The 24,940-nt window shown below is 47.5% G+C and overlaps 1 protein-coding gene across 2 annotated transcripts in view; it reads left to right on the top strand.

Moving 5' to 3' along the window:
* The window catches only part of PRRX1 (paired related homeobox 1), a 43,652-nt gene that overhangs the window by 9,461 nt on the left and 9,251 nt on the right, over nt 1-24,940 (top strand). For both annotated transcript variants that reach the window (XM_074906874.1, XM_074906875.1), the window contains exons 2-3: nt 23,848-24,023; nt 24,587-24,768. In XM_074906874.1, the coding sequence (XP_074762975.1) occupies nt 23,848-24,023; nt 24,587-24,768 (358 nt within the window). The remainder of the gene's footprint in view (nt 1-23,847; nt 24,024-24,586; nt 24,769-24,940) is intronic.

Here is a 24,940-nt window from a genome sequence, read left to right as displayed (position 1 = left end):
AAGTTCACATTGTCATGCCTCAGTTTTCCTACCCATATAACTGAGTACAATTCTGGTCTCTAATTTAGGGCTTTGAAACCTGCTGGATGTGTGTTATGTAAGAGCTTGGCTTTAATAGCAATACAGGAAGATTCTCCTCCCTCTGCATTGCCCCCAGCAAATTGCTATTTCATCTGTCTCTGGAATTGACCACCTTCTGTGTTAATTAACTGATTAGCATTGAGGAGATCCTCTTCCATGAACTGGAACAACTTCCAGCAAATTTGTTCCTGCAGGGAGCCCACCTTCTGCTCAGGTGCACCTGAGTGCACTCCATGCCCTTGGGGTGAGTTGCATTTGCTGTGTGAACCCATTCATGGAGTGAAACAGTTCTCGATGGCAGATTTTTGCATGCAGACTCCAACCTCCTGAGCATGTTGAGATGCTTGGGCTCTCCACAAACCCAAGGATACAAAGAGCGGCACGTGTCGGTCAGCTGGATGGTCCCTGGAGCGTTTGGCAACAGACAGTGAAATTCCCAGCAGCTGTTTGGGACGGTTGCACTTTTTTTCTTGGCTGTAGCCTGGTCTTGAAGGTTTGGCCAAAAAGATCTTTACTTACAGTTTGTTTCATTTGGACAACTGCTGATACGTCTCATGGAAACTAGGGAAACTGCTCAGGAAATAGTGCTTGCAACACGTTGCTTGTTTGTGATTTGTTTTTCATTATTTCTTCTTAAAAAAAATCGACTAATCAGTAAAAAGAAACAGTCACCTGTGATTTAGGAGAGGGATCTCATTGTAAATAATAAATTAGTGTCAGGAGACCAGGCAGACAGAATGGTTGATGAATATCCTGCAGGCTGAAAGTTGTTTATCAAGCCTGTTTGAAGACTTATGACTAACAAGCTCATTTACAGAGTTTGGAGCCTGTTCATGAACCGTTCTCCAGCTGGGAGGATGTGGGAATCATCAGAAAATGTATTCACAAGTTACTCGATCATTTAAAAAAAAAAAAAAAACAAAAAAAACCCAAACCCCAAACCATCAAACAAACAAAGACTGGTTTTTGGAAGGGAACTGTAAATTCCTCCTTCCCCCCACTGGGTTTTCTGAGGCATTCCCCTTAGGAAAACGAGGGGCCCGGAGAAGAATGAAGAACCCCGCGTTGCTCACTAATGACCTATTTTGGTGCTAACCTCCCTCTGAATGCCCTGCCACTGGCCAAGCCCTCCAGCTGCGGCAGAGCTGGGCACCCATGGGACGTGCTCTGCGAGGTCTGGTCACAGGCGCCCGATAGGATGGATCCATCTCGTCTCCACCAGTGATTCCCAGTGGGGAAATTGGGCTTGCTGGGGGAAGTGGCTGCTCTCGCTCCTCTGATGAGTTTATAGAGCAGATCTCCTCCACATCACAGCCTGGTGCATTTCTGCACGTTGCTCTCTGTAAAGGAGGGTGGCATTGGAGCCACTGGTGTCAACCTGCTGTCTATAAAGGGAGATGAATTTGGTGTAAGGAGCCTGTGCTGGAGTGCTGTGGCTCCATGCCCTTTGCAAATCTGCTTGCCTGGCCTTGAACCAACTCTCCTGCTCAATGCAAAACATCTTTTTTGAGAGAGGCAGATGTTTTTCACCCCCACCATCTCCTGTAGTTCTGCCTCATTTGTGGAGCATCCTGTCATTGTGCTCAGCTGTGGAGAGGGCTCCAGGTGGGCTCTGTTTGGGCAAGCTGCTTGTCAAGGAAGATGCAAACTGGATCAAAAAAGAAAAGCAGTAAGGAGAGCTCCAGCATCTAGTTTAGGAGGAATGAAGAGGTGCTAAAGCTCAAGAAGAGGACGGTGTAAACTAATCTCCAAGCCCACCTACTTCTGTTGCAGCAAGGAAGGTGTGAGGTGGTAGGGAAATCCTCCCAGATCTAGTAGGGTAGGGACACCCTGGAAGAGGTGCTGTGAGGATGCTGTGGACACCCCAAGCACGGATCTGATGGAGACAAACATGTGAAGGAATAAACAGTGCAGAGCTGGACCTACCTTGGCAAGGGAGTAAGAGGGGTCTCTTGGACATCCTTTCCCCAAGTTTCAGTGACTGTGTGCTTAACCCTGTGTTTCATCTGTCCTGGCCAACACAATGTTGCTGCCTCCAGTTTTCCCGCCTCTTTCCAAGCAGGTTGCTGTGCTGTGTTCAGTTGGGATGCCTGTGGGGCAAGAAGGATCCAGTCGACTGAGAGAAAGTTTGTGGATGGGGAAGGGACATGCTCACTGGGGGTGACCCACTGCTGGGAAACCAGGCAATGGATTTCCTAGACGTGCCTTATGGGTTTGGCATTTTTGGGCTGGAAGTAGCTGCTGTGATGGAAAAGACAAACTAGTATGCGATTAGCAAGAAAACCACCCCAGAAAGCTGCCCTTCATCAATCTGTGCAGGTTCATGTCTGCCTTTGCAAATGCTGTGTGCTCCTCTGGCCAGGGATAGTCTGTGTGTGTGGAGGAGGTTACAGCGAGAGTGAAGAGAATGCCTTGCTCTCAGAATGTCAGAGCACTCTGTGCAGAGCTGGCTGCTGAATCCTGGTTTTCTCCTGGTGGTGGTGCCAGGCTCCCCGTACCCCTGGCCCCTCCTGCTACACGCATGGCGTTGCTCTCCAGGCTTCTTTGAAGGGCTTTGCTCTCTGCTTGGCTTCCCTGGTCTCCGCTCTAAGTGAAAGTGCTTCTGCTTGTGTGAAGTATCACTGTCCTTCTCAGGCCATGCAATTCTGAGAGTCATTCCAAACATCTGTGATGATGAATCCTCATTTCTGTGACTCTCTGGTAAGAGGTTTTCTTGTTTTTTTTTCCTCCTGCTCTTTAATCCATCAGAGAAAGGTAGAACGAGAGCCAGTGGCTGGGAACAAAAGCCAGACATGCATTCAGAGGAGGTAGAAAACATGCATTTTTTTAAATCTGTGAGATGCTGTGTAATCACTAGCAATAACTCTGAAAGAGTGTGTTGTCTTCTCCATCCATGAATGTCTGGAAGCCCTTTTAGAAGAGCTGCGTTTGTCAGCCATGAGTTATTGGTCTTGCTAGCAGGGTAACTGGGTGAAACGCCATGGCTGGGTCTCACACAGAAACCGCCAAACTGAAGGACTCGGCTCCGGCCCTGGGATGGATGGACGTGCTACAGCATTCCTGTGCAATTTGATGTCAGGGATATTCCTGCCAGGAAATTGGATCACAGGACCAGATGGAGAACACAGATCCACTTGGTGCAAGTCTGTTTACAGGTTTGAACCAAAACATAGTGAGAAACATAGAAGAAAAGCAACATCCTCATATATGATTGTAACTCAGGCTCTTTTGTGAACTAGCTGCCACGCTCATTTATAGGACAATCCCCTCTTCAAAATCCTGCTGTTATGAATAGCAGAGATAGGAAAGCTTCTGCAGAGCTACAAAGGGTGAACATGAAACACGGAAGTAGCCCAACTTGCTCTCATATTTCAGGACCTCTTCTGAGTTTACTGCAGCTCTGAAGAAAACAGGCCATTGCATAAGATTTCTGGTATTTCTGGCCAGGTTGAGAGTCTGTGTGAATGCTGTCTCTTATAATCACTACTCTTTTGCCTTTGGGTAAAATGAGGAAAACAGGGAGAGCTGCAAATCTAATCAATGGTGGGAAGGGGGATAAATGTGCTCAGCATCCTTGAGGGATGGGTGGGCTCCCTGGCAAGGTTGGTGATGGTTGTGCAGGGCTGGAACCAAGGAAAGGGTGCAAAAGGGTTTGCAGGGACATAATGATCAGAACCTTCACCTCCTGCGTTGGCACTCTATTTTGCAAACCAGCCAGGGAGGAGCCCACTAAACCAGGAACAGGCAAAGAGCTGCAGAAAGGCAGCTCCACCGGGGATGTTCATAGCATGAAACCCTTGTGGCTGGTCCTCTGCTTCAGCACTGAGCCTGTGGCGATGGGAACCGTTCTCCACCCTGGCATTTCCTGGCACCAAGGCTCAGTGCTCGCAGACATGTGCTCATGGATACACTGTTGGCCAAAGAGGATGGAGGCATGGAGGTTTCCAAATGTACTTCATTCCTAGAAGGGATATTAAGTAAAAAATGTGCCGAGAAAAGGTTTGGCAAACAGTTTGGTTTGGAGGAACTACGCTTTCCTTCAGTATGATTAATAACGGGAATGGGGGGAAAAGATCAAAATAACGAAACTCTTCTTAAAACTGCGGGGCTGAGCCATGTTCAAAACTCAGTCTGGACGTGAAAAGCCAGAAGGTCTCTGAATTTGCCCCAAATTGACTCTAGGCAGGATTCAAACTTCTGAAAAAATCCTGGTGTTGTCATGAGCACATTAAACCTCCTCCATGGGGTGTTTGGTGTCACCAGACACCAGCTGAGCTGGGACTGGGGGAGTCCTGTCTGCACTGCAGAGAGCACCCCTGGAGACCACCATCACTCTTCAGGTCCTTTTTCTGAATGTGGCTATCCACTGCTGAGATAAGGAGGTACCGCAAAGCACCAGTGTGAGTAGGATCATCCTAAACTGGTTGTGATGTGGCTAGATTTTGCTGCAGGCTGTGCCCTGGCTGTTAATCCTGCTTTAGGGAAGCTTCTCTGTAAACAGAAAAATTCTTGCCGGCCCAATGTGCAAGAGGGAGGCAGGTACCTCCTGGGGGAAATGCCCACCCTGACCTGAACTTGTCCTGTTGTTTGTTTTGAGAGAGTTGAGAGGATGCTCAACCCACCAGGGTCAAAGATGCTGTCATTAGCTAATAGCAGAAGTTCCTTGGGAAGAAGTACTAGGCTTCTCTTTAACAATGTCGACAGTCAACAACAGCTAAAGAGCACCTTCCTAACTAAAAATGTAGCCAGGTATTTCTCAGGTGAGTTGCTTCTATATTGAGAAATGCAGATTCTCTTCAGCTGCAGCAGTCAGGAAATTTCTGTTGGTTCCAGCTGGAGGGGGAAAACCTCCTCCAAATTAAAGCAGTTATGGAGAAGGCAGATGCTTTGGGTAAATATTTTGATTCTGTTTTTCATTTAAAAGCAGCATGGGGGGGGGGAGGTAAGCCTCGAAATGGAAAGAAACTACTTCTTTTTTTTTTCCTCTCTCTCTCCTGAATTTTAAGACTTTCAGAATGCCTGTTAGGGGTCAGCTCCAAACAGGCTTTTAAAGTAGAGTGGAAACCCATGGGTTGCTGCCAGTGCCCTGTGCCCAGTTGTGTTCGGGGGTGATGCTGCGGGAGGATTTGGGAGATGCTGAGGGCAGAACAGAGGGGCTTTTCTGTTATTCTGGTGCCATCTACTGGTCCGAGCCAACAGAAAGGTTTCTGGCAGCGGGAAACAGAAGGGAAGCATGGGTGGATGGTGTAGTTTGTCCGGGGTCCTGCTGGAGTGTGGGCTGCTCATCCTCCCTGCGCAGGGCACAGGGATGCAGTCAGTGCTGCGCTCCCCATCGCCTCGCTCTCTGTTTTCTCATATTTAATAGTTAAAAAGACTGGTGCAGCTGTACTGGATCCTGGGGCTTAGGCTTGCTTGGTCTGAGCCCTGTGCTCTTTCAGCTCTGGCCTCAAGCGAAGAAGGCAAGGAGGTGTGACATGAAGGAGTCAGCCATTGGCGATGATGCCTCTGCCACTGTGCACCTCCAGGTTGGGATGTCCATGGAGCTGAGCTCTGCTGGGATTTCCCTTCACTTTGTCAGAGCAGCGTCTTGTAAGAGCTTGGGTTTGCCCAACTGCTTTGTTTCTTGCTGCCAGCATTCCTTTTGCTGAACCGCCAGGTTTTCAGGAAAATTGTAGGAGCTGAGTTATCTTCACAGTTCCTGTTCAAATTGTGGTTGAAATTGGCCGAAGACTCAAAAACTGCCAGGGAGATCAGAGGCAAAGAGTGTGTTCATTGTAAGCAATTTCTCCAGAAAGCCAGTTGAAACCAGCTAGGGAAGCTGGGGTGCCCTTTTGGAAATCACCTCTAAGAGGTGTGGTGCCCAGAGCAGCCCATCTGAGGGCACAGTCTCCCTTCTGGAGAAGCTGGTGCGAGCCCTGCCCCTTGGCTTCTCCTCCGTTGCTGCCTCTCTCCTGCCACACGGTGCATGTTGGCTTTGCTCTCCCGGTGGCTGGGCCAGCCCCATGCAGTGTGTCCCTGGGGAGAAGATGTCCTCTCTGTTGTGGCTGCTGCGAAGGGCTGAGGCCCGTCTCCAGCTTGCTTCGCTCCAACGTGGCAAGCCGCGCTCTGAGCAAGACACAGCCTGCCTTGAACTTGGCACAGGGAGCAAGGAGGAGGGGAAGCTGGGAGAGGGGAAGAGATCTTTGATGGGATTTTCCAACAACATTTCCCACTTTCTTTATTTTACAGTGTAAAAGCAAGACCCAGAGCAGGAGACCTAATAGCTTGGGAGCAGTACCTCTGCCATGCAAATGTACTCTCTGCTCTAGCAAACACAGAAGGTATTACCCTTTGGTTATTGTCGGGGGTTTCAAGTCTTGACATTTTCCAGGCTCATTTTCTCTAATGATTTGAGAGAAGTCAAAGCCCCTTCTGTGTGAAAACTGAAGGCATGGGTAGTTTTTGGACACGAGCTGTACCTGAAAGCTGGAAAGGCTGATGCTCAGCTACTGGTGACTGCCAGGTGGGAGAGAATAACCCAGAGCTGCCTGGGCAGTTTCAGGAATTCAGTTCTGTTTCGGGGCAGCCTGGCCTGTTTCATCCAGTGCTGGCGGAGCTGGCAGTGGAGCTATGGGGCAGATGTGTGGTTAGGGTGGATGTGGGCACCTGTCTCTCTGGACATGGCTCTGGGTGAGTGCAGCAGCTGGTCTCCCAAGGCAGACAGCGAGCATGGGACTCTTGACTTTGGCCATAGGCTGGCAGATAACCAGGGAAAGATACAGCCTGTGCCCAGGGGTGAGGAGTTTTAGTATTTTATTACCTCTGTGCCCAGGTGACAGATTCAATAAAACTTCCAGAGCAACTGCAAAACAAATGCTTGAGCAACAGAAGAAGTTTGTGGGAGAAACCTGCATGTTTTATCACAGTCCAGGCTCAACAAGCAGGAGGACTTGAAGTCATCTGTGCGTAAATAATAATCATGGGGAGCGCTTTTGCCTCCCTTGTTCATGTAAGGCAAGATCAGAGTGCTGTCAGCCAGAATGAAATGTAATACTTGTTTTAGTAACTCATCCATCCTTCATCATGGATGAGGGGATGAATTCTGCAGCTTAAGAGGAGCTTTTCATCTCCAACTCCTGAAATCCTTCTAATGCTGGGAACAGATTTGGTCAAAATATTACTTGGGTTTACTTTTATGTGAAGATGTGGGGTTTTTTTCCTCTTGCTTTTGATTCAGGAAAGTGTCTCTATTCATAAGGGGCACTTAAACTATCTGCACAATAAAAGCAGTGTCTCAGCTGCGTTCGCTGTGATTTCAGCAGGCGTTTGCTCAGGCCCGAGCCTGCGGCAGCAGATGACATGTGGTTTGATACGCTTCTTCCCGTCAGATGTTGGGAAATAAAATATGATTCTGATACAGTCATTTGACGATGTTGGCTTGGTCTCCCTGTGAGTCTCTGTGTAAGGAGAGTAAGTTTTAAAAGGCCTTTTTTTCCCTGACAAAAAGCTAGGGGAGGACTCCAGGGTCTGCCCTTGTCAAAAATGTCGTCTGACTTCTGGAGCGGGAAATGATTGAGATTTTCCTGTGCAGTTGCCTCAAGTTGGGCATTTCAGCCTGTAGTTAGATGCCTGACTGCAAGTGGCTTGAGCATCAAAGGGCTCTGCAGATTGGCTTAGCCGTCACACTTCAGCTTTTAAAATTGGGCCAACTGGCTAACCATAGACCATTACTACCAGGATGCCAGCTTTTGCCTGGCTCGCTAACAGAGTGCATGAAGCCTCTATGGGAGGACTGTTGCTTACCGCATGAATGTGCTATGCCAGTACAGCAGGACCAAAGTCCAGTCTCAGGGTTGCTGTGACTCCTTGAAGGACTGTGGCTCTTAATTATTTTTTTATTTTTTAAGCTCCAGATTTTGTCATGTGAAAACCTGGGGTAAAAGAAGTACATCTCTGGCAGTGTGTGTAAGTCAGAAGCGTGAGACTCAGCCAGCTTTGAGGTTAAAAAAAAAAAAGCAGAGGGTGCACTGAGAGAAGGCAGTCTGTCTGGAGCCTGCCTTGATGCCTGTTTCCTACAGAGGCAATCGCGTGATTCTTGGAGCGTCCAACTTAGGGTCCATGAACATGTAGATTGGTCCCATTTTAGTTGCTCCTGCTGTGTGTGAACAACGCCGGGTGACACAGCCAAGGCAAAGCCATCGCCTCTCCCCGGCCCAGTTAAAGACTCACAGACACACTTGCTTTCAAGCCAAGTGACAGTTCCTGGGCTGCAGGAGCCGGGGCTAACTCAAAGGCTGCAGACGCCACGCAAGCATCTGGGTTTTACAAGCACTGGAGCAAAGCGTGCTAGCGCAGGGCAGGCTGCCTGCCCCAGGCTGCAGCTATGTGCAGAAAGTCTCCTTTCCCCCTTCCATTTTTGTTGTTGCTGCACAAGTCCCATGAATGGTTAAATATCCTGCTAGAGCAAGGTAAATGAAGGGTCTTTGCCCAATAAACCCCTGTTTTTGTAGGTCTGCTGTAGCTGTGTGCCTCTGACTCGGGCTGGGAAAGGAAACAGTAAAGTTTTTGCACAGTATAGGGTCGGGAGCATTTTACACCTCACTGAGTGAGTTCTGAGTTTGCGGCAGGAAAACAGTTCAGGCTGACCTCTCCAGAGCCCACTCTGAGAGCCAAGGCAGAGATTGTTTCTGGACCAAGAACCTCTATTGCTTTTTCCAGGTTAACGTGACGGTCTTTTCCCTTCCTCACTCATACATGCTCTCTGCAGAGTACTCCTGCATGCACTCCCATGTGGACACGGCGCTTGCCCTGAGCAAACACCAGGAAGGTTTCCTGACTCTGAGGTTTCCTTTTCTGGAGCGCTCGGCAAGATGGACTGGAAAAAGGTTTGAGGGCCTGGGGAGTTTGCTGGCAGAGCTCTTTCCTCCTCTCGGGGAGATGGGAGTAATCCCACAGGACAGGGGCAGCATGGCTCTTGTCCTGGCACTCGGTTGAGCTGTGCAGGATCAGAAGGAGGTGATGGAGTTCCCAAATCACGATGTTAGGAGCAGAGCCAGGTAACCCACCCATTGGGCTCCACACCCTCCTGACCTCTCTGTGCTTTTGACTTCAGTCTGTCCCCGCTGAACATCCAGCCTGAAGGAATTCCTCTTATTCCTCCTTAGCACTAATGAGCTGTGGGACTAATGATCCTGGAGTATCTTGCTCCAAATGGAGCAAGATGGTGCTGTGTGGCTCAGAGGTTCTTTGCAGCCTGGTTAGAGCCAGTGCAAGCCTGGCTCTGCTGGCTGCCCATCAGCTCAGCAAGGCCCTTGCAGAAATCAGCTTGCTGTGTACTGAGCCCTGTGGCTGAGCTTGGCAGGCACGTGAACCAGAGGGTTGGGGAAAGGGGTGCCAGCAGTCCTAAACCAGGAGGCAGCCTCCTGAGAAGGGGCAGGAAGCGCTGAGTGCCCCCATTGAACAGGCAGCTCACGCCGAGCATTATAGCCGAGCATGTTTGCAGCGTTTTATGGGGCATAATCTGTTGTCATCGAAGCCGATGGCAAATTCCGTACTTTCTGCAGCTGACGCTAAATAGGTCTTTTGAAGGTTGTAATTTCTCGTTTAACTGATGCCAGTTGCAAATACTTTGTGCTGAGGAATAGCCCCTTAGCGCCAAATAAAATACAGTGGAAGTCTGTGGCATGTTTTTCAGCGTATTGTTAGTTACAGCCCTCCTGACAGAGCACATTCGATGCCGAAGATAAATGCTTGGGAGTCTTTTGCCAATTTATGTCCGAAAGGGCTTTTCTTGGATGTCCTTTTCTCTGTGGAAAAATGTTTTTCTGTTTTTCCAGCAAACTTTTAATGAGCTGTGCTTAAAAGAAAAAGAGGACCTATTTCAGGACCAGCCCATTCTGCTTTAGTTCTCTCTGAGTTGGTCTGGGGCTCTTTGGGTGCTCGTATCTTTGTTACAACAGATTGCATGGCAGCAGTCTTTGCATAGCAATTTGCATGTTCCAGGACCTGCACGGAGGATGTTTCGGTCCATCCAGCACACCTTGTAGTGATCCTCATGCCTGGGGTTGAAGGGTACTGGCAGTTGATCCATCTCAGAAAACTGAGGCTCCTTCCAGGCTGCAGGTACAGTTGTTGGCATATTAGGACTCTGGATTCCCATGCTGGGATCTCAGTCTTTCAATTCGAATTCAATTTCTGTGACTGAGGGGGAACCTGGAGAGCTGATGTGAGTAGATTGGGATGTGGGGCCAGTTGAAGGACATGCCCGCAGGGATGTGGGCTAGCAGTGGGCCCATGGCCGGGAGCTTTGTGTCTGGCTGCTCAGCAGTCCTGGCTCAGCATTGCTGCCAGCACTTCTAGCATGTGGCTGGGACCTGAGGTTGGCAGGAGGGGGCATTCAGCCTGAGCCCTGTTGTCCATCCCTGGTACTCCTTTCTGGGGGATACAAGGAGAACTGCACGAGGAGGAAGAGGGACCTTTAAAGCCGCCTCTGACAGGGAGTCGCCTGCACACTCATTCCTGCGACCAGAGAAGTTGGCAGAGATTTCCTAAGTGAAACTGAGGGCTCTTGAGATTTCTGTGAGCAGGAAGCAGCTGAGCTTGCTTTCTTAGGGACAAGGAGATTTCAGAAGTCCCCACAAGGGATGCTGTTTGTGGAGCAGAGTGGAAAGCCCATCCGATGGCCTCTTCTGTCTAAGTCAACCCAGACATCCAGGCCCCAGGATGATAGTTCAGTAGGTTGATGAGGCTGAGGGAGCCACTGCACTGCAGCAGTGGGGTGATCTGGGGCCTTGTGCAGGCGATGCTCAGTGCTCACCTGCCATCACGTGGCTGTGGCTGACCCAGAGGGGACCGAGCCTGAGCTTCAGAAGCTACGTGCTGGCGTGGCCCAGGGAAGCACCAGCGCAGGACGTGGTGGTGCCTATCGGCTCTTGGGGTGCTGTTAAGCTTTGCTTTGGAGCCAAACTAAGCTGAAGTAAGTCTATCTGCCTTCATTTATGAATCAAAACCAACTGTTTTTCTGCAAAGGGTTAAGAGCAGAGCTAGCATCGATGTGGAGCCTCACTTTTAGTACTGATGATGGCTAGGAAATGATGTCTGCAATACTCACAAATACACCAGCTAGCATTTGCATATGCAACTGAAATGAAATAGCTGCTGTGTACCTTTATACCATACACTGATAGTGTTTTAATTACATGCTTTAATTTATTCTCCGTGCTGTGAAACTCAACAGCGTGAATGACGTGACTGTAATGTGAATACATCCCACTTCTGGTTTATTTTGAAGTGATTTGCTTTTTGTCTGCATTCCTGTAAGTTTGGGACTACTAGATGTGTTATGAACAAAGAGAGTGGCACAACGTGTCCTCCAAGAGTGGGATGTCTACACAGATGGATGAAGCGAAGCAAGGAAGGAAAAGGAAGAGCAGAGGAGCAGCCTGGCTTGCCCACAGTTGTTTAGAAAGCTGGAGTAGGGGGATCTACCTGGATGCCAGATCCCCCCCTGCTCCTATTTTCTGTGCCCAGCTTTGCTTTTTTGCTGGTTTTGTTGCCATCTCCCAAAGCTCTTCCCCCAAATACAGCTTCACTGAGAGCTGGGAGCATGCTGTGAGCTCCAGGGATGTGGGTCTGGCAGAGAACTGATGAAGTTGTTTCATCAGTCCACCTGTGCCCCAGGACAAGGTTGAATTTGCACATGCTGTTTGACCTATGCCAGCCCTGACACGTGTTCCTCTTGCTCATTTTAAGGACCTCTGATGATGGAGAAATCTGTATAATACACTAATCACCCTTGTAATCTTGAATTTGGTGGAAGGTCATTTACTTATTTCAGGAAGGCTTTGATCTGGATGGTTTTAAACCTATACCTACATACTGTGTTGAATGTGGCCCTGAGGTTAGGCATGCTCTCTCTAAATACTCTCTAACATCATTGTTTTCCTAGTGAAAAATCTAACTCCTATAGGTTTTATTGAGTAGTTTTTTTATTATTTTGATAACATTTTTTCAGGTTTCCATTGCAATTCATATTCACATTTCTGTGTTTCTTGGCTTGAAAATACTTTGTTACTTATTTTCTTTTTATTTTAATTGTTGGTAAAAATATACATAATAAAATAACCAGCAAATTATTTGGCCAGAGGGTTGCTAAAAAAAATCCTAAGATGTTTTCCTAAGGCGGGGGGGGGGAATCATCTGTTTAAAAAAAATTTCTCATTAAATGTAATTGGCATTTCTGGACATGACTGACACTAGGAAGTTTGAAAAAATGCCCATACTAACAGGCTGGAGGACAGGAATTTGCTGTATTTGACAGGCTGTATACAAGAAGGATGCAGCACTGCAAACTCAGCAGTGTGGCTTTGCCAATGCGTCTAGACAGGCCATCTCCACAGGGGAGAGAGAAGCTTATTTCTTGGACCCACTCCATCTGTGGCTGCTCCAATGAGACCAGACCACTTATGGTCTCCTTTATCGATGAAGACTTTCCATCCAAGCTTTGGGTTTGTGCTGAGCTTTCTCAGCCCTCTTTGCCCGGTGACTGATTCTCTAGATGAACTGATTTGGGCTCCTGCAGCTGGTGGAACTCGGTGCCTGGAGCAGGGAGACATGGCGCAGCATGGGTGCATAGTCATGCTTCTCCAACTGTGCTACCTTGGTGAGCCATCAAATCTTTTACTGGTTTTGAGATGCTCCTCTGTTAGGTGAGCATGTGCCTAGTCTGGCAATAGATGTATTTCATTAGCTAGAGCCTTTAAATAGGTTTAAATTCTGTTAAATTGTGCTAGAATGACAGTATTTGTCTGCTAGCCTACCAGACCAAAAGCAGTGTGTTGTGGCTGAGGTATCCTATGTCTCTATACAGGTCCTCTAAATTGTCAAATCCTCTAGGTTAGAGTATCTGACATTTTAGCCAGATCAAGGGCAGCAATCAGCAGATATCCTGTAATACATTTATCACCTGGAGGCAAAGATTATTACTCTGTATTAGGGAGTGTCATTTCTCTCATTTGCCCCAATTCGCAGGACCTCTGACAATCATTATTCTGCCTCCTCTACTGGGAGTTGTGCTTTTCAAACTGCAGTGAACTTTGTGGAAATACAGAGGTTTCAATTTTTCAGCCTTTTGATTTAAAATCTCTAGATGATTGTTCAACTCTGGCAGGGAACCATTCAAAATACATTCCAAAATATTCATCATTCCGGCAGGCTAAGAAACATAAGATGTAGCAATTTATTAGCTAATGTGAAATGCATTTGCTGTTCAGAAGAGGCTAAGGATGGAGGTGGGTCTGAGCCTGATTTTCCTTTGCATCCTGCAGAGCCAGGGTACGGAGCATGCTGGAGCCTGTGTCCATCCCATCTGCCTTCCTGTTTTGCTGAATGCCGCTGCATCCAGCGAAAAGCCCCCAGAGCACAGCAGCAGTCTTGTCCCTCCTCCCTGTCCCCTGGCCTTAGAAGAACAGGTTTGCACTACAGGCTTGGGAAGAAGAAAGAGTTGTTTTGAAATGACCCTACCCGCTTTAGTCCCTTTGCCTCCCATAGCGATGTGGGAGTGTGCTCCTGGTCAGGATGCTCAGCCCTTGGAAGAGGCAGGTGGGCTGGATGCTGACAGCCAGGCTCAAGTTCTGTTATTTCTGGATCTCAGATGCCATCATTTTTCCAGTTGTGATCAAGAGGGACCCATAAAATACATTAGCGGTCAAAATCTGGATTTCTAAGCGAAGCTCTGCAGTGGCTCCAGTCCAATTTGCTGGGTAGGCGCAATGGCAGTGGTGGTCTGATCTGGTCGAAACACATTTGTTCTTGGATGTTAATGAAAGGGGAGCGCAGCCTTTGGAGAGCTGGTTTTGATGTTCTCACTGTCATTTGCACTTCCCCTTCTCCCGGCCCGTGGCGCCCCGTGGTCCCGGCACGGTCGTTCTGTGCCATGCCGTTTTCAGTCCTGCATATTTCAACAATAAACAGATGAAATATCCATTGAGAACAGTGTTTCTGCCTACCAGTGGGGCCAGCTGGCGCACGCATCCCACCAGTCATTGTCTGTCTGCTTGCATGGGTCCTGTGTACCAAAAAAACACATCCAAGTGAATTTCCAGATCCAGTCAGGATGGGGCTGTTTAATAATGGCACTTCTCAGCAGCACGGTGGGCCTCCACAGGGACCTGAACAAGCGGAGACATTCATGAAGCCGGTCAGCTTGAGTCAGTCTTTCCCAGTACGGGCAGGAGATTTCTGGGTAACATTTGCAGATTCTTGCAGCTGCCACAGTGTCTGGAAATGAGCCAGTTTGAAAGGCCCGAAATGCCACGTGCTTCATCTGCAACATGTATATGGACTGAAAAAAAAATGCACCCAAAGCAGTCCTTTTCTGTCTCAGCAAATCCCCCCCTTTTTTTTTTCTTTTTCACTTATCTGATTCTTGCAAAAATATCTCTAATTTTTCCCATTTAAAAGTTTTTCGAGCTGAAGTTGGTGAAGATTTTTTGCCACTTTATTTAAATACAAGAGAAAATTTAATAAAAGTGGTGTTGCCTAGAGTTCAGGTGGGTGTGCAGCGGGAGAGCAACTACGGGGTCCCCACTTTGTGGCTTCTGGCAGATGCATCCTTATGTGTGATCACCAACAGAGAGGCACAGCCTTCTGAATCCATGGCCGTCAGAAGAGTGGAAATGTTTTCTATCTATTTTAGTCTCAGGGAATACTTTGAGGGCTGGACAGACCTTGAAAAGACTGGGGTGTACCATCCCAAAGGGCTGAAGCAACCTCAGTATTGTCAGCCTTGTGCTCCTGGCTCCAGTACACCCCATTAACACCTGGCCCAAGCACCAGCACATCAGTTTTGCTCTCTCCTGAAGACTCCTTCCTGTGGAAGGAATCAAAATCCACACCACACTTGGTCCCTACAATGAGGGAGTCTCCCTAAGATGTTCTGTATTTTGTTGTCAAGCTGCTGAGGCAAAAATTTAACATCAAAGGTGTATTGGTCCCTGAAACCTGGGGCATAGGTGACACCTGTTTGTGATTCATGTCCAGCTATAGGTCTGTGGGTCAACTCTGTACATAAAGAGAAAGGGTACAACAGGTAAATCCAACAGGAAGGCAGGTGGAAATACTGTATGCCTTTTGTATAGTGTATAAGCCTATGGAGCTCACGGGAGTGGGTTGTGAGTATGGAAAATAGATTAATGCCTTGCCTCATTGTTGTGATGGTTCGTTGCCACTGTCTTTGAGGCAGCTGGTGGTATCCGGGTGGATACTGGCCTTCCTGGTGCACCAGTCTGCTCCTGCATGGGGAATCCCCGTTACATGGTCAAGCTAAGAGCAGTGGTGACTCTTAGGAAGAATATTCTCAGCCGTTGTGCTAGTTTGGATATGCACCCCATGCACATTAGGGTTAAAAGGGGCAGCATTACACAAATCAGCTTTCCAAGTCTTTGCAGAAAGGAAATGAAGGGGTGCTGAAGAGGAGAAGGATATTATCTGGAATGAACTAGGGCAGGGAGGGTCCAAGAGCATAGAGTGGCAGCTTTGGAAATGAAAAAATACCGATGGAGCAGGGTGGAGGTTAGGAAGTTTGATCTTGGCTGTGTGAATGCCATTCCTGAGATGAAACATTAGGACACATGGCATGGGAAGGGGAGCTGCGGGGAAGAGGATGTGGGCATTAGAGGTCATACCCCCTAACCTTGCAAAGCTGTGACTTCACATGTGTTCAGTGCTGCCAGACGGACTGATCCCAGGTCTTGCCCAAGAGTAAGGAAGGGCCTGTGAAGGCTGAGGTGCTCCAGCTCTCCAGGGAAGGTCTGCTGGTCGTACTGGCACCAGTGGCTGGACGTCATTGCAGCTGAGTGCTGTGCTGGGATGCCCTGACCCATTTTGGATATGATAACCTTTGTGTATGGTGGTGGGCTTTGGCTGGTGGAGCTGTGCGATTGCATTTCTGCTCCTCGATCACAGGTCCAGTGCTTCTGCAGCATCAGGCTCATGAGGGACTCAGGGGGAGGACTACAGCCCCCTTGGATCTTGTCCCCTCCTGAGCCTGGTAAATCCACCCCGCTGGATCGCCGCCATGGTCTGGTGGTTTGGTCTCTTTGTCAGTTACAAAGTGCAGTCTCACAGAACATGATTTGCCGCTGGCAGGCTTTTAAAATATGTGTTTGCTTTTGATTATATTTTTTTAAAAATTAATTTTCCAAGGATCAATGTGGTAATGCATATAAAAATTACAATATGTAAAACAAAGTATAAAAGCATACAAGGAATTCCAAACACATAACATACTGTGCCTTGGAGCTTATGAGATCCATACAGCGCTTATTGTATTATGGGAACACTCTGACCCCAAGACCCGGTGGAAAGACTTGTTAGAAGAGCAGGACTAAGCCATGTGCCTCACGAGCTGTAGGATGCCCAGAAGGAAAACCCTAGTGAATAAAAAAGCAGAGCTGTTATAGCAGAATTCACACTGGTCTGTGGGATCTAGGAGGACTTTCAATGGCTTTGTACCAATTTCTGGAGAAGGATGTATACTTTTGCCCCCGCAAATATTGTTCTCCCAGTAATTAACACTTAACGTCATGTCTTTCCAGGGAGACTCTCTAGATTCCCATTGGATCATGATTACTTTTTTTTTCCAGGCATCAGTTCTTTTGTCAACTCCAGCAAGTGGGAACACTGATGTGGTTAGGGAGGGGACACATCTTAGTTGCTGTAACTGTCCATGTGCTCTGCAGGTTCTCCCACTAGATGAGAGGCAGAGCACTGGAGCCAAATCCACCCTGAAGAGTTTTGTCTTACATTTGCTATAGGGTAGCACTCGTAGCTGCTAGGGAGGAGCTCATGCTGCCCTGTCTGTGAGTCAGGAGCGGAACAGGTTGGGTTTGTGGAGGGAACCTGATCCCCAGTTCTGCAGTCACACAGAAGTGTAGAACAGAGCACAGGGGATGCCTCTGCACTCAGGTCCCTGCAGCACCTGGTAAGTCTGGGTGACAGCTGTTTGCATCCTAGAAACTAGTTTTCAGGAACTCGGAGGTTTCTACAGGCTCTCCATCAGGAAGGCGACAACCCCAAGACCTCATTCCTGGTGGGTGAGAGTCACCGACTGCTGCTGTGCCTTGAAGCCCACCAGAAAATGTCCCTTTTATCTCTGGCATAGGTGGGGGGTCCCTTGGCTTGAGCGCCTGTCCTGGTGGAGCACGGTGCATTTCACCATTGGCACTGATGAATCTGTGGTTGTACAGGACCTCAATGAGTTCCTCTAGTCTGGCAGGCAGAGCCGGGTGCAACTGGAGACCATAGGCACGCTATCCATGCAAAAACTATTCACAGCTCTGTAATGATATGTAATTGTTTGTATGCGGTCAGCTAAAAATTATCCTGATAGGTTCCACATTGCAGACACTTCAGAAAGAAAATGCTGTAGCTGCATGGGTAATGCTGAAAGTACACTTTTCCATTTAGTATTAAAACTCAGGTTTTGTATAAAAAATTCATTATTGCCTTTCTGAAGTTCCATGCTCATGCACAAAATAACTTATTTTTTATGTGCAAAATTTGAATGTGATTAATTTACAAGATAATCAAAAGCAAAGGCTTTTAAAAGAAATATAGTATCTGTTTCTTTGGGGTTTTTTTTCCTCTGTTCCTGGTGATCTTAACGAGAGTGGAACTTCAGATACTTGAATTTTCTGTATAATTGAAATAACGTGAGGTCTTGTGCACAGGTGGTGCAGAAAAAACAAACAAATAAGCAGCAAAGATTAGAAAAAAGCGCAGCCAGTGTTTTGTAATGGGAGAAAAATAATAGTTTGAAAATCTCCATAGTCTGACCTGTAACCACAGATACAAACCTGCTATTATTATGGTTGTACAGCTGGGTTAGGTATATCTGCTTATCAGGGCTAGCTTCAGTACATGACTTAATAGGCATCTCCTACCTTAACATATTTAGTTTTCTTTTAAGTGTCATCTTTGTTCTGTATTGCCTACATTTGTGATGTCTGGTGTAACATAATTAATAACTTCTTCATGTAGCTTTTGTGTACCCTGAAGTTAAACCTTATTTCTGTTTGAAAATACGTTTCATGCATGGAAATACATATAAACTCGAGTTTGTTCTCTCATGGGAGCTTTTAGAAAGATACTTCAGGCAGCTCAGAGGATGAAATCTTATCCATGTGGGTCCCCTTGCCCCTCTTCTGTCCCTGCTCACATCTGATAAAGAGGATGGATGCTGCTGGGCTATGGGCTCCTGCTGCCCAGAGGAGCAGGGTCCTTCCAGGCAATGCTCGGGAAGGGAAGCTGCAAAACCAGCCATGGACCTGGCTGTCCAGCCTGGTCAAAGGCACAAAACAACCCGAGGGAAAATAGAAGTGCAAGGCTTTTTTCTGTTTTCTGCCAAAGTGATGTTTTCAGGCTGGGAAGGGGCTTTTCAGGTTGAGGTCACCTCAGGGTGAGCTTTGCTCTGCCTGGGCTCGGTGCTGAGCGCTGTTGGTGCCTGCTGGCTCTTTTAGATGGGGTGCGATCTCGTGTTTGTGGGACCCCCTACCCACAGGCAGCCCCACTCTGCGGCATGCTGGCTCGTCTCCAGCATCCACAGGAGTGTAAAATCACTTAAGACCTGTCTCAAATCGATCAGGGCAGGGCTTTGTCATCAGGTGGATTTTGTATGTCCCTGTTCCTGCTTCCCACTCCTCTTCCTGGTGCCTTGTTTTAGCTTTGATTAAATCTTTTGGGTTTGGGTTTTTGTTTTTTATGATGCAAATTGACAAAGCTGCCCTGCACCCAGAGTGTTGCAGTTTTTGAATCGAAAGCAAAACAGAGGGCAAATAAAACTGGAACATGAGCCTGCAAAGGGCTCTAACTGTTTGGATGGCTGATGTTGGGGAGAGGAGTCTGCCCGAAGCCGGGGGCGACCAACGGAAATATTTCTACTCAAGCTTCTTAAAATTTAACTTTAAACCCAATAAAAAAACTGTTCCACTCCCTTCTCTTTTTTTCCTTTCTTTCTCCACCACTCTGAATAAAACTTTCACTTCTTTGGCTTGCAGGATTTTTTTTTTTTTTAAGATTTTTTAGTTGGTAGGTTTTTAGTTTCTAGATTATTTTTTTCCCTATGAAATAATTTGTCTTGGTTTTTTATTTAATCTCTGTGCAAACTTTAGCGGCAACTTCTTACTTTGGAGGCTGCGATGATAGTGTGATTCCTTATTTTCTTCTTGGAATCTTTTCTCAGTTTATATAACTGATGTGACAAATCTTTCCTGCCTTACTGTGTATGATATTGTGGCTAAATGTCTCCGTCCCTCACTTAATTAAATCCAATTGTTTACTTTCAATTTGGATCCAATTAATGTACTATAATAGCTGATTCTGGACTTAATAGAACTGGTCAAAACTTCTCAAAACTTCCCACACAATGTAAATCCCATCTGCAAATCAGTTTTTGTTCTGACCTGGAATGAAAGCAAGTATGTACAAGCATTCCTGCAAACTGGAAATCCAAAATATGTTGTGGTTGCAAGTATTAGTGGAAAAAATACTGATCTTGGAACTTATGTGTAGGCATTTAGTTCTCAACTCTGTTTTGCTTTATAATGCATTGTATTTTCAATGTGGCATCCCAACGGGAGCTGTCTGAGGATACCCCAGTGATAGTCACAAACACTAGGACAGCCACTGTGTGATACAGAGCATAATCAGTGTCTTCAAGTGTGGATCTGCCTCGTTGCAAGAGGAGGTGTGATGAGCAAGAGAAAAAAGAATAGGACGTTTCATACTGTATCATTTAGGAGCAATTAAAAATACTTCGTTGCATCCTGGAAGTGTGTTTGTGTATGACACCAGGATTTGTATGTCATGGGTGAATGTAGAAATAACACAGGAAAACACAAATGTGGAAACAGGAAACAAAATCCCCCAGCCCAACATGAAGGGTTGGGATTTGGAAATTAAATTCCCAGGTTTTCCAGCATGGGGCTCCTGAGAGGAGAACGTGTTTTTCGATGTCTCTGGGGGATGCATTTGCAAGCGGATCAGCTTTTGAGAACGCTGCTTGTAATAAAATATTTCTGATTAAAAGAATGTTGATGACAGACTTCTGACCCATCTAAAAAGCTTTAGAGCTGTTTTCCTCTTCTCTCGTTTTCTGCTGACTCCAGTCACTAGTGCTGTCAACACTGTTTAGGAATACCATTTTTCAGTGTTCAGTGTTGTTTCCTGATAAAGAAATAATGGCAAGAAAAAGAAAGAAAATACCCGGCTGACATGGTGAAGGCAGCCGGTGACTGTTGTGAGCAAGGTGACTTTTGCAGACACCTGGGGTTTAGGTGTCTGCACTCCCTCGTTAGCAGTTTGTAATCAACATATGGTATGTCTGCATGGCAAAATGCAAGTCATGATCAACCCAGCGGTGCTCTGGGCTAATATGGCTATTACTGTTTTTTTTTTCCTGCTGCCTGTGTAACTCCTGTAGACATTTGGATCTAGCTGTGTTGTGCTGTTTCAGAGGTGTAGTGAAAGGAGATCTAAAAATCCCGACTGCCCTGTCACAGGTTGTGCTTCGCTGTTGAGCCACCCCAGTCCAGCTACGTCTTGGAAGAAGGGGGTGGTGACTCATGTCCCTGCTCCGTGCCAGCCGATGCTGGAGGTGCATTAGCCAACGGTGACCCAACTGTGAGTCACTGCAGTATGGCCAGTGCCTGCAACTTTCCGTTTCTTGGCCCTGCTATTTTTGGGTCCAGTAATTATGAGGTGAGCTGTGAATCACCGGTGTCTCACTTTATGCTGGGAGGAAACCAGGCAAATTGTGTTAACGTGCTTGGCAGGAGGGATTCTTGTTCTCCAGCGTTTTACAGGCTTTGGCCCTTCTTCTCCCTCCCCAGAGCAATGTGCTCACCCTTCCTCATGTGTAACTGTCACGCAGGATCTGAGCAATGGCCAGACAGCCTGGGGTTTGTGCTCCCTTGAGATGGGTGTCATCTTCTGGGCAGGAACTGACACTTCAAGGGCCTGGAGGGGATTCCCAAGGGGTCCCAAAGGCTTTTATTGATTTGTTTATCTGGTCCACGTAGGCAGGGTTTAGTTTAGAAAATGGCATCAAATAGATAACTCAGAAGGAGGCCAGATACTCATGTTGACATTGGCTTCTACAGCAGCTGGTCTTGCAGTGTTTCTGCCATCCAGAGGGACCGTTGTGCCCTCAGGGTTGTTCTCTGCTGTTTGCTATGTTGTATGGTGCATAGCAGCACAACTACGTTGAAGCTTGCCAGTAAAGCCAGGGGGAAATCGCAGACCTTTTTTGTAAAGCTTTGGTGATCAGTCAAGAGAGGTGGGCAGGAGTTTTCTGCTTCTTTGTAAGGGACAGACTCTGTGACACTGCTAACCCCCCCAGCAGGCAGAAATGTGTGCATGGTGTTCTGCACAAGCAGCAGTTAAATCCCATCCCTCTGCTTCACCCCTTTGCTTCCCACCACCTGAGCAAGGGAGACACACCTGCCTTGTTTTAATGCCCCGGGATTTCCTACACACATTTTTTTTTCTTGCACGTTCCTGCCTCTGCCAGTCCCTTCCCAGCTCAGCTTTATGATTCAACATGCCTTTTAAAAACCGGTCTCGAAATATTTCCTCTTGGATACAAGAAAACCAAGGGTGTGGTTTTGTGCCCAAGAATCCCCGGATTGGAAAGGGGTCTGCTGGGGATTGTCAGGCTGTTGGAAAAGGATTGGGGACAGAGGAGCTGTAAACCTGCAGGAATTTGAAAAACCTGGTTTAATTTAAGAGGAATGTCCTTTTGTTCCCAAATGGATGGGCCTTGCTCCAAAGGCATTCAGGTGCAGTAACTGTTACCAGATGGGCTGTGAAAAGTAACACAAACAGGTGGTGAGGACAACAACCATAGACTGATTTCTTTGTCAGCTTCTCCCTGTGCCTTACATACTACCTTGAGAACAAGAGATGAGGGGAGCTGTCATATTTGTACATGACGAGAGAAATGACTGTCGAGGGAATATTCTGCAACTGTATATAGCAGGTCAAGCCCTTGGACTCTCAGTAGTGAGACTGTCATCTGGGCCAAGGTACGCAGTGATTAACTGAAAGTGAAATATAATTCACTAGCACATGCATTTTTATAGATACAATGATCAATATATTTTAGTGCATGCTGACATGTATATTGGCTGAGATCCTCCCAGTTGTAACTACTGTTCTTCCACTTAAGACAGTGGGACCATGCTGACATTGCCCACCTGGGGCTCTGCCCAGCATGCTTGGGAGGGTTGAGGAATGGAGCTGCAGGAGTGTGAGAAGCCTTGATGGTTTTGGTGAGACCCCAGCATACTGGAGCACTTGAAGAGGAACGAGTGCAAGGCAATGGCAAACCAGTCCTGCAGCCTGAACGGGGCTGTTCTACAGAGGCAGCAGTAGGCTCCCACTCCTGCCGGCTGGTCCCTTGCTCTCCACTTCCTTTGGTGTGGTTCTCACCGTTAACTGATGTGTTTGCTGTGCTGTGACTGGTGTGACTGGTGTGATGAGTGAACATGCTTCAGTACAGGTAGGGTAGAAGCAAAACCAGTGTCATAGCCTCCAGCTTGTCCAAATGAGGATCATTCAAACCCCTGGAGATGTCGCTCACCGCTTGCCAGTACCTGCGAGGGCCCATGCGCTGATAGCTCCATCACTGCTGCTACACTGGTATGTGCAACAGTGCTGGGAAAAGGAGAGATGGTGCAGGACAGATATTCATAGTTAGCACTGATGTTACTCCAGGGACCGTAGGCACAGGCAGTATGACTCCAGATGTATGGATGTACTGATGTGTTGCTGGGGTAAATACAAATCAGGCACAAAACAATATGTGCTCTTACGGGACACACAGCTTGTTGCTTCCTGCCTTGCTGGCCTGGGTAAGGCAATGAGGGGTGCTGGAGAGTGTACAACTGTTCTTTAGTCAACGGTATCCGATGTGCTTATGATCAGTCTCTCTTTTACTGGGTTTTTGCTTCCCAATTGCAACGCTATCCGTGTCTGTCTGACTGTTTCCACGTCCTTGGCTTGCAAGTGTACAAGTGAAACTGTTTTTTGTGCTTGTTTCTTGTTCAGGCCAGTATCAGTCATGCTTCATTTCCACTGTATGACACCTCTTTGTTTGCAGCTGCCCATCTCTGCCCAAATTGATGCCTCTCAGTCTGGATGTGGGGAGGATAAGAAAGTGCAGTCCTCATTTAAGCCAAATGGAACTACATACAGAGAATGGTATTACCTTGGCTGTAGTCAAGCTCGAAGTAATAGCCATTTCCTTGCATTTTCCTTACTCAGAGATGGGCACATCTTCTCACAGTCAGTAAGAGCTGGTGCAGGACTTGTGCCCACCCCAGGGCTCTGTTATATCCCAGTAAGGGCAGTCCTTGGAAATCTGGAGCCAAGAGAACAGGGGTTCAGGATTCTTTATGGTCAGAAAAGGTTCCTAGGATTGTCAGGAATGGGGAGATGTGTTTTGGACTTTTTTGCTTCTTTTTAGAGATAAGGAAGCTGAATCATGGAGTAGCTTGAGAGAGCTGGTACAAGCCTTACACAGTTGAGCTGGGAAATAAATGCTTGGGGTCAGTGCACTTTCCACCTTCTTTTTACATGGGAACTAACACGGCATGGTTAAGGTGTGGTGTCAAAATTGTGCAAGCCTCTTCCTAAATCCTTTCCACCTTGAAACTGTTGAGGTTATTCACCCCACTGCTGTGGGCTCCTAGCTTTCTAGCCTTTTAAATCTCCATTTGTCTTTCCTAGATGATCAGCTGAACTCAGAAGAGAAGAAGAAAAGAAAGCAGAGAAGGAACAGGACTACCTTCAACAGCAGCCAGCTCCAGGCATTAGAGAGGGTCTTTGAGAGGACACACTACCCTGATGCCTTTGTACGGGAAGACCTTGCACGCAGAGTCAACCTCACTGAAGCCAGAGTTCAGGTAATCACTGCAGCTTGTATCCAGACACACCTCACCTGGGGAGCGTTACCAGGCTATTCCAGTACAGCAGCAGAAATCCTTAAGGTGTTGGTGGCACACTGAAGTCACCAAGCTCCTGGGTTATGCTGTATTGCAGTCCCAAGCATGCCATGCCTTGAGGAGGACTGCCAGGCCTGATCTGCCACCATACTTACCACCTGTTCAGTCAGATGTGTTGTGGTCAGATGGTTCGTTCAAGGCCAAGATGTCAGACGTTCTGTGCTCAGGCTGCTCACGTTATCTTGAGGTGCTCAGCTCTTAGCTTGCAAGCCTGCACTTTTCTGAAGGTCAAAGCAGACCATGGAATACGATGTGATCTTACTTAGCCAGTTCCTCGCACAGGGGCTTTATCAGGGCAGACGTAAGGATTGTCTTGTCATTAGTTTCCAGTGACAGGCAAGCTGAAGCAGCCTGCTTTCAGAGTCCTGTCTTGCCCAGCAGGGCAGAGGCGATGTGGTGAAAGAGTGAGAGTTGCAGCAGAGCTGGTTGTGATGGTTGGTGGGTCTGTGCGCTTCCCATCCCAGGTGTGGTTCCAGAACCGGAGAGCCAAGTTTCGCCGGAACGAGAGGGCGATGCTGGCCAGCAAGAATGCCTCTCTGCTCAAATCCTACTCAGGGGACGTGACCGCTGTGGAGCAGCCCATAGTACCTCGCCCAGCTCCAAGACCCACCGACTATCTCTCGTGGGGTACTGCCTCGCCTTACAGGTGAGTGAATAACCCCTCTGGGGCTGACCAGTCTCTGGCATAGTATAGTGCAGCCTGAGAGTGGCCCTCAGACAGCTCTAATGGGCTGTTTATAGTTGAATGGGACAACTGGAGGATAGAGCAGTTTGACCACCCAACTGCTTTTCCCTTACCTGATCCCATCCCACCCCAT

Source organism: Athene noctua, chromosome 5 (assembly GCF_965140245.1).
Source record: "Athene noctua chromosome 5, bAthNoc1.hap1.1, whole genome shotgun sequence".
In the NCBI taxonomy this organism is placed as follows: Eukaryota; Metazoa; Chordata; class Aves; order Strigiformes; family Strigidae; genus Athene; species Athene noctua.
The sequence above is the reverse complement of the archived record's forward strand: the minus strand, read 5'-3'. Positions and strand labels throughout refer to the sequence as shown.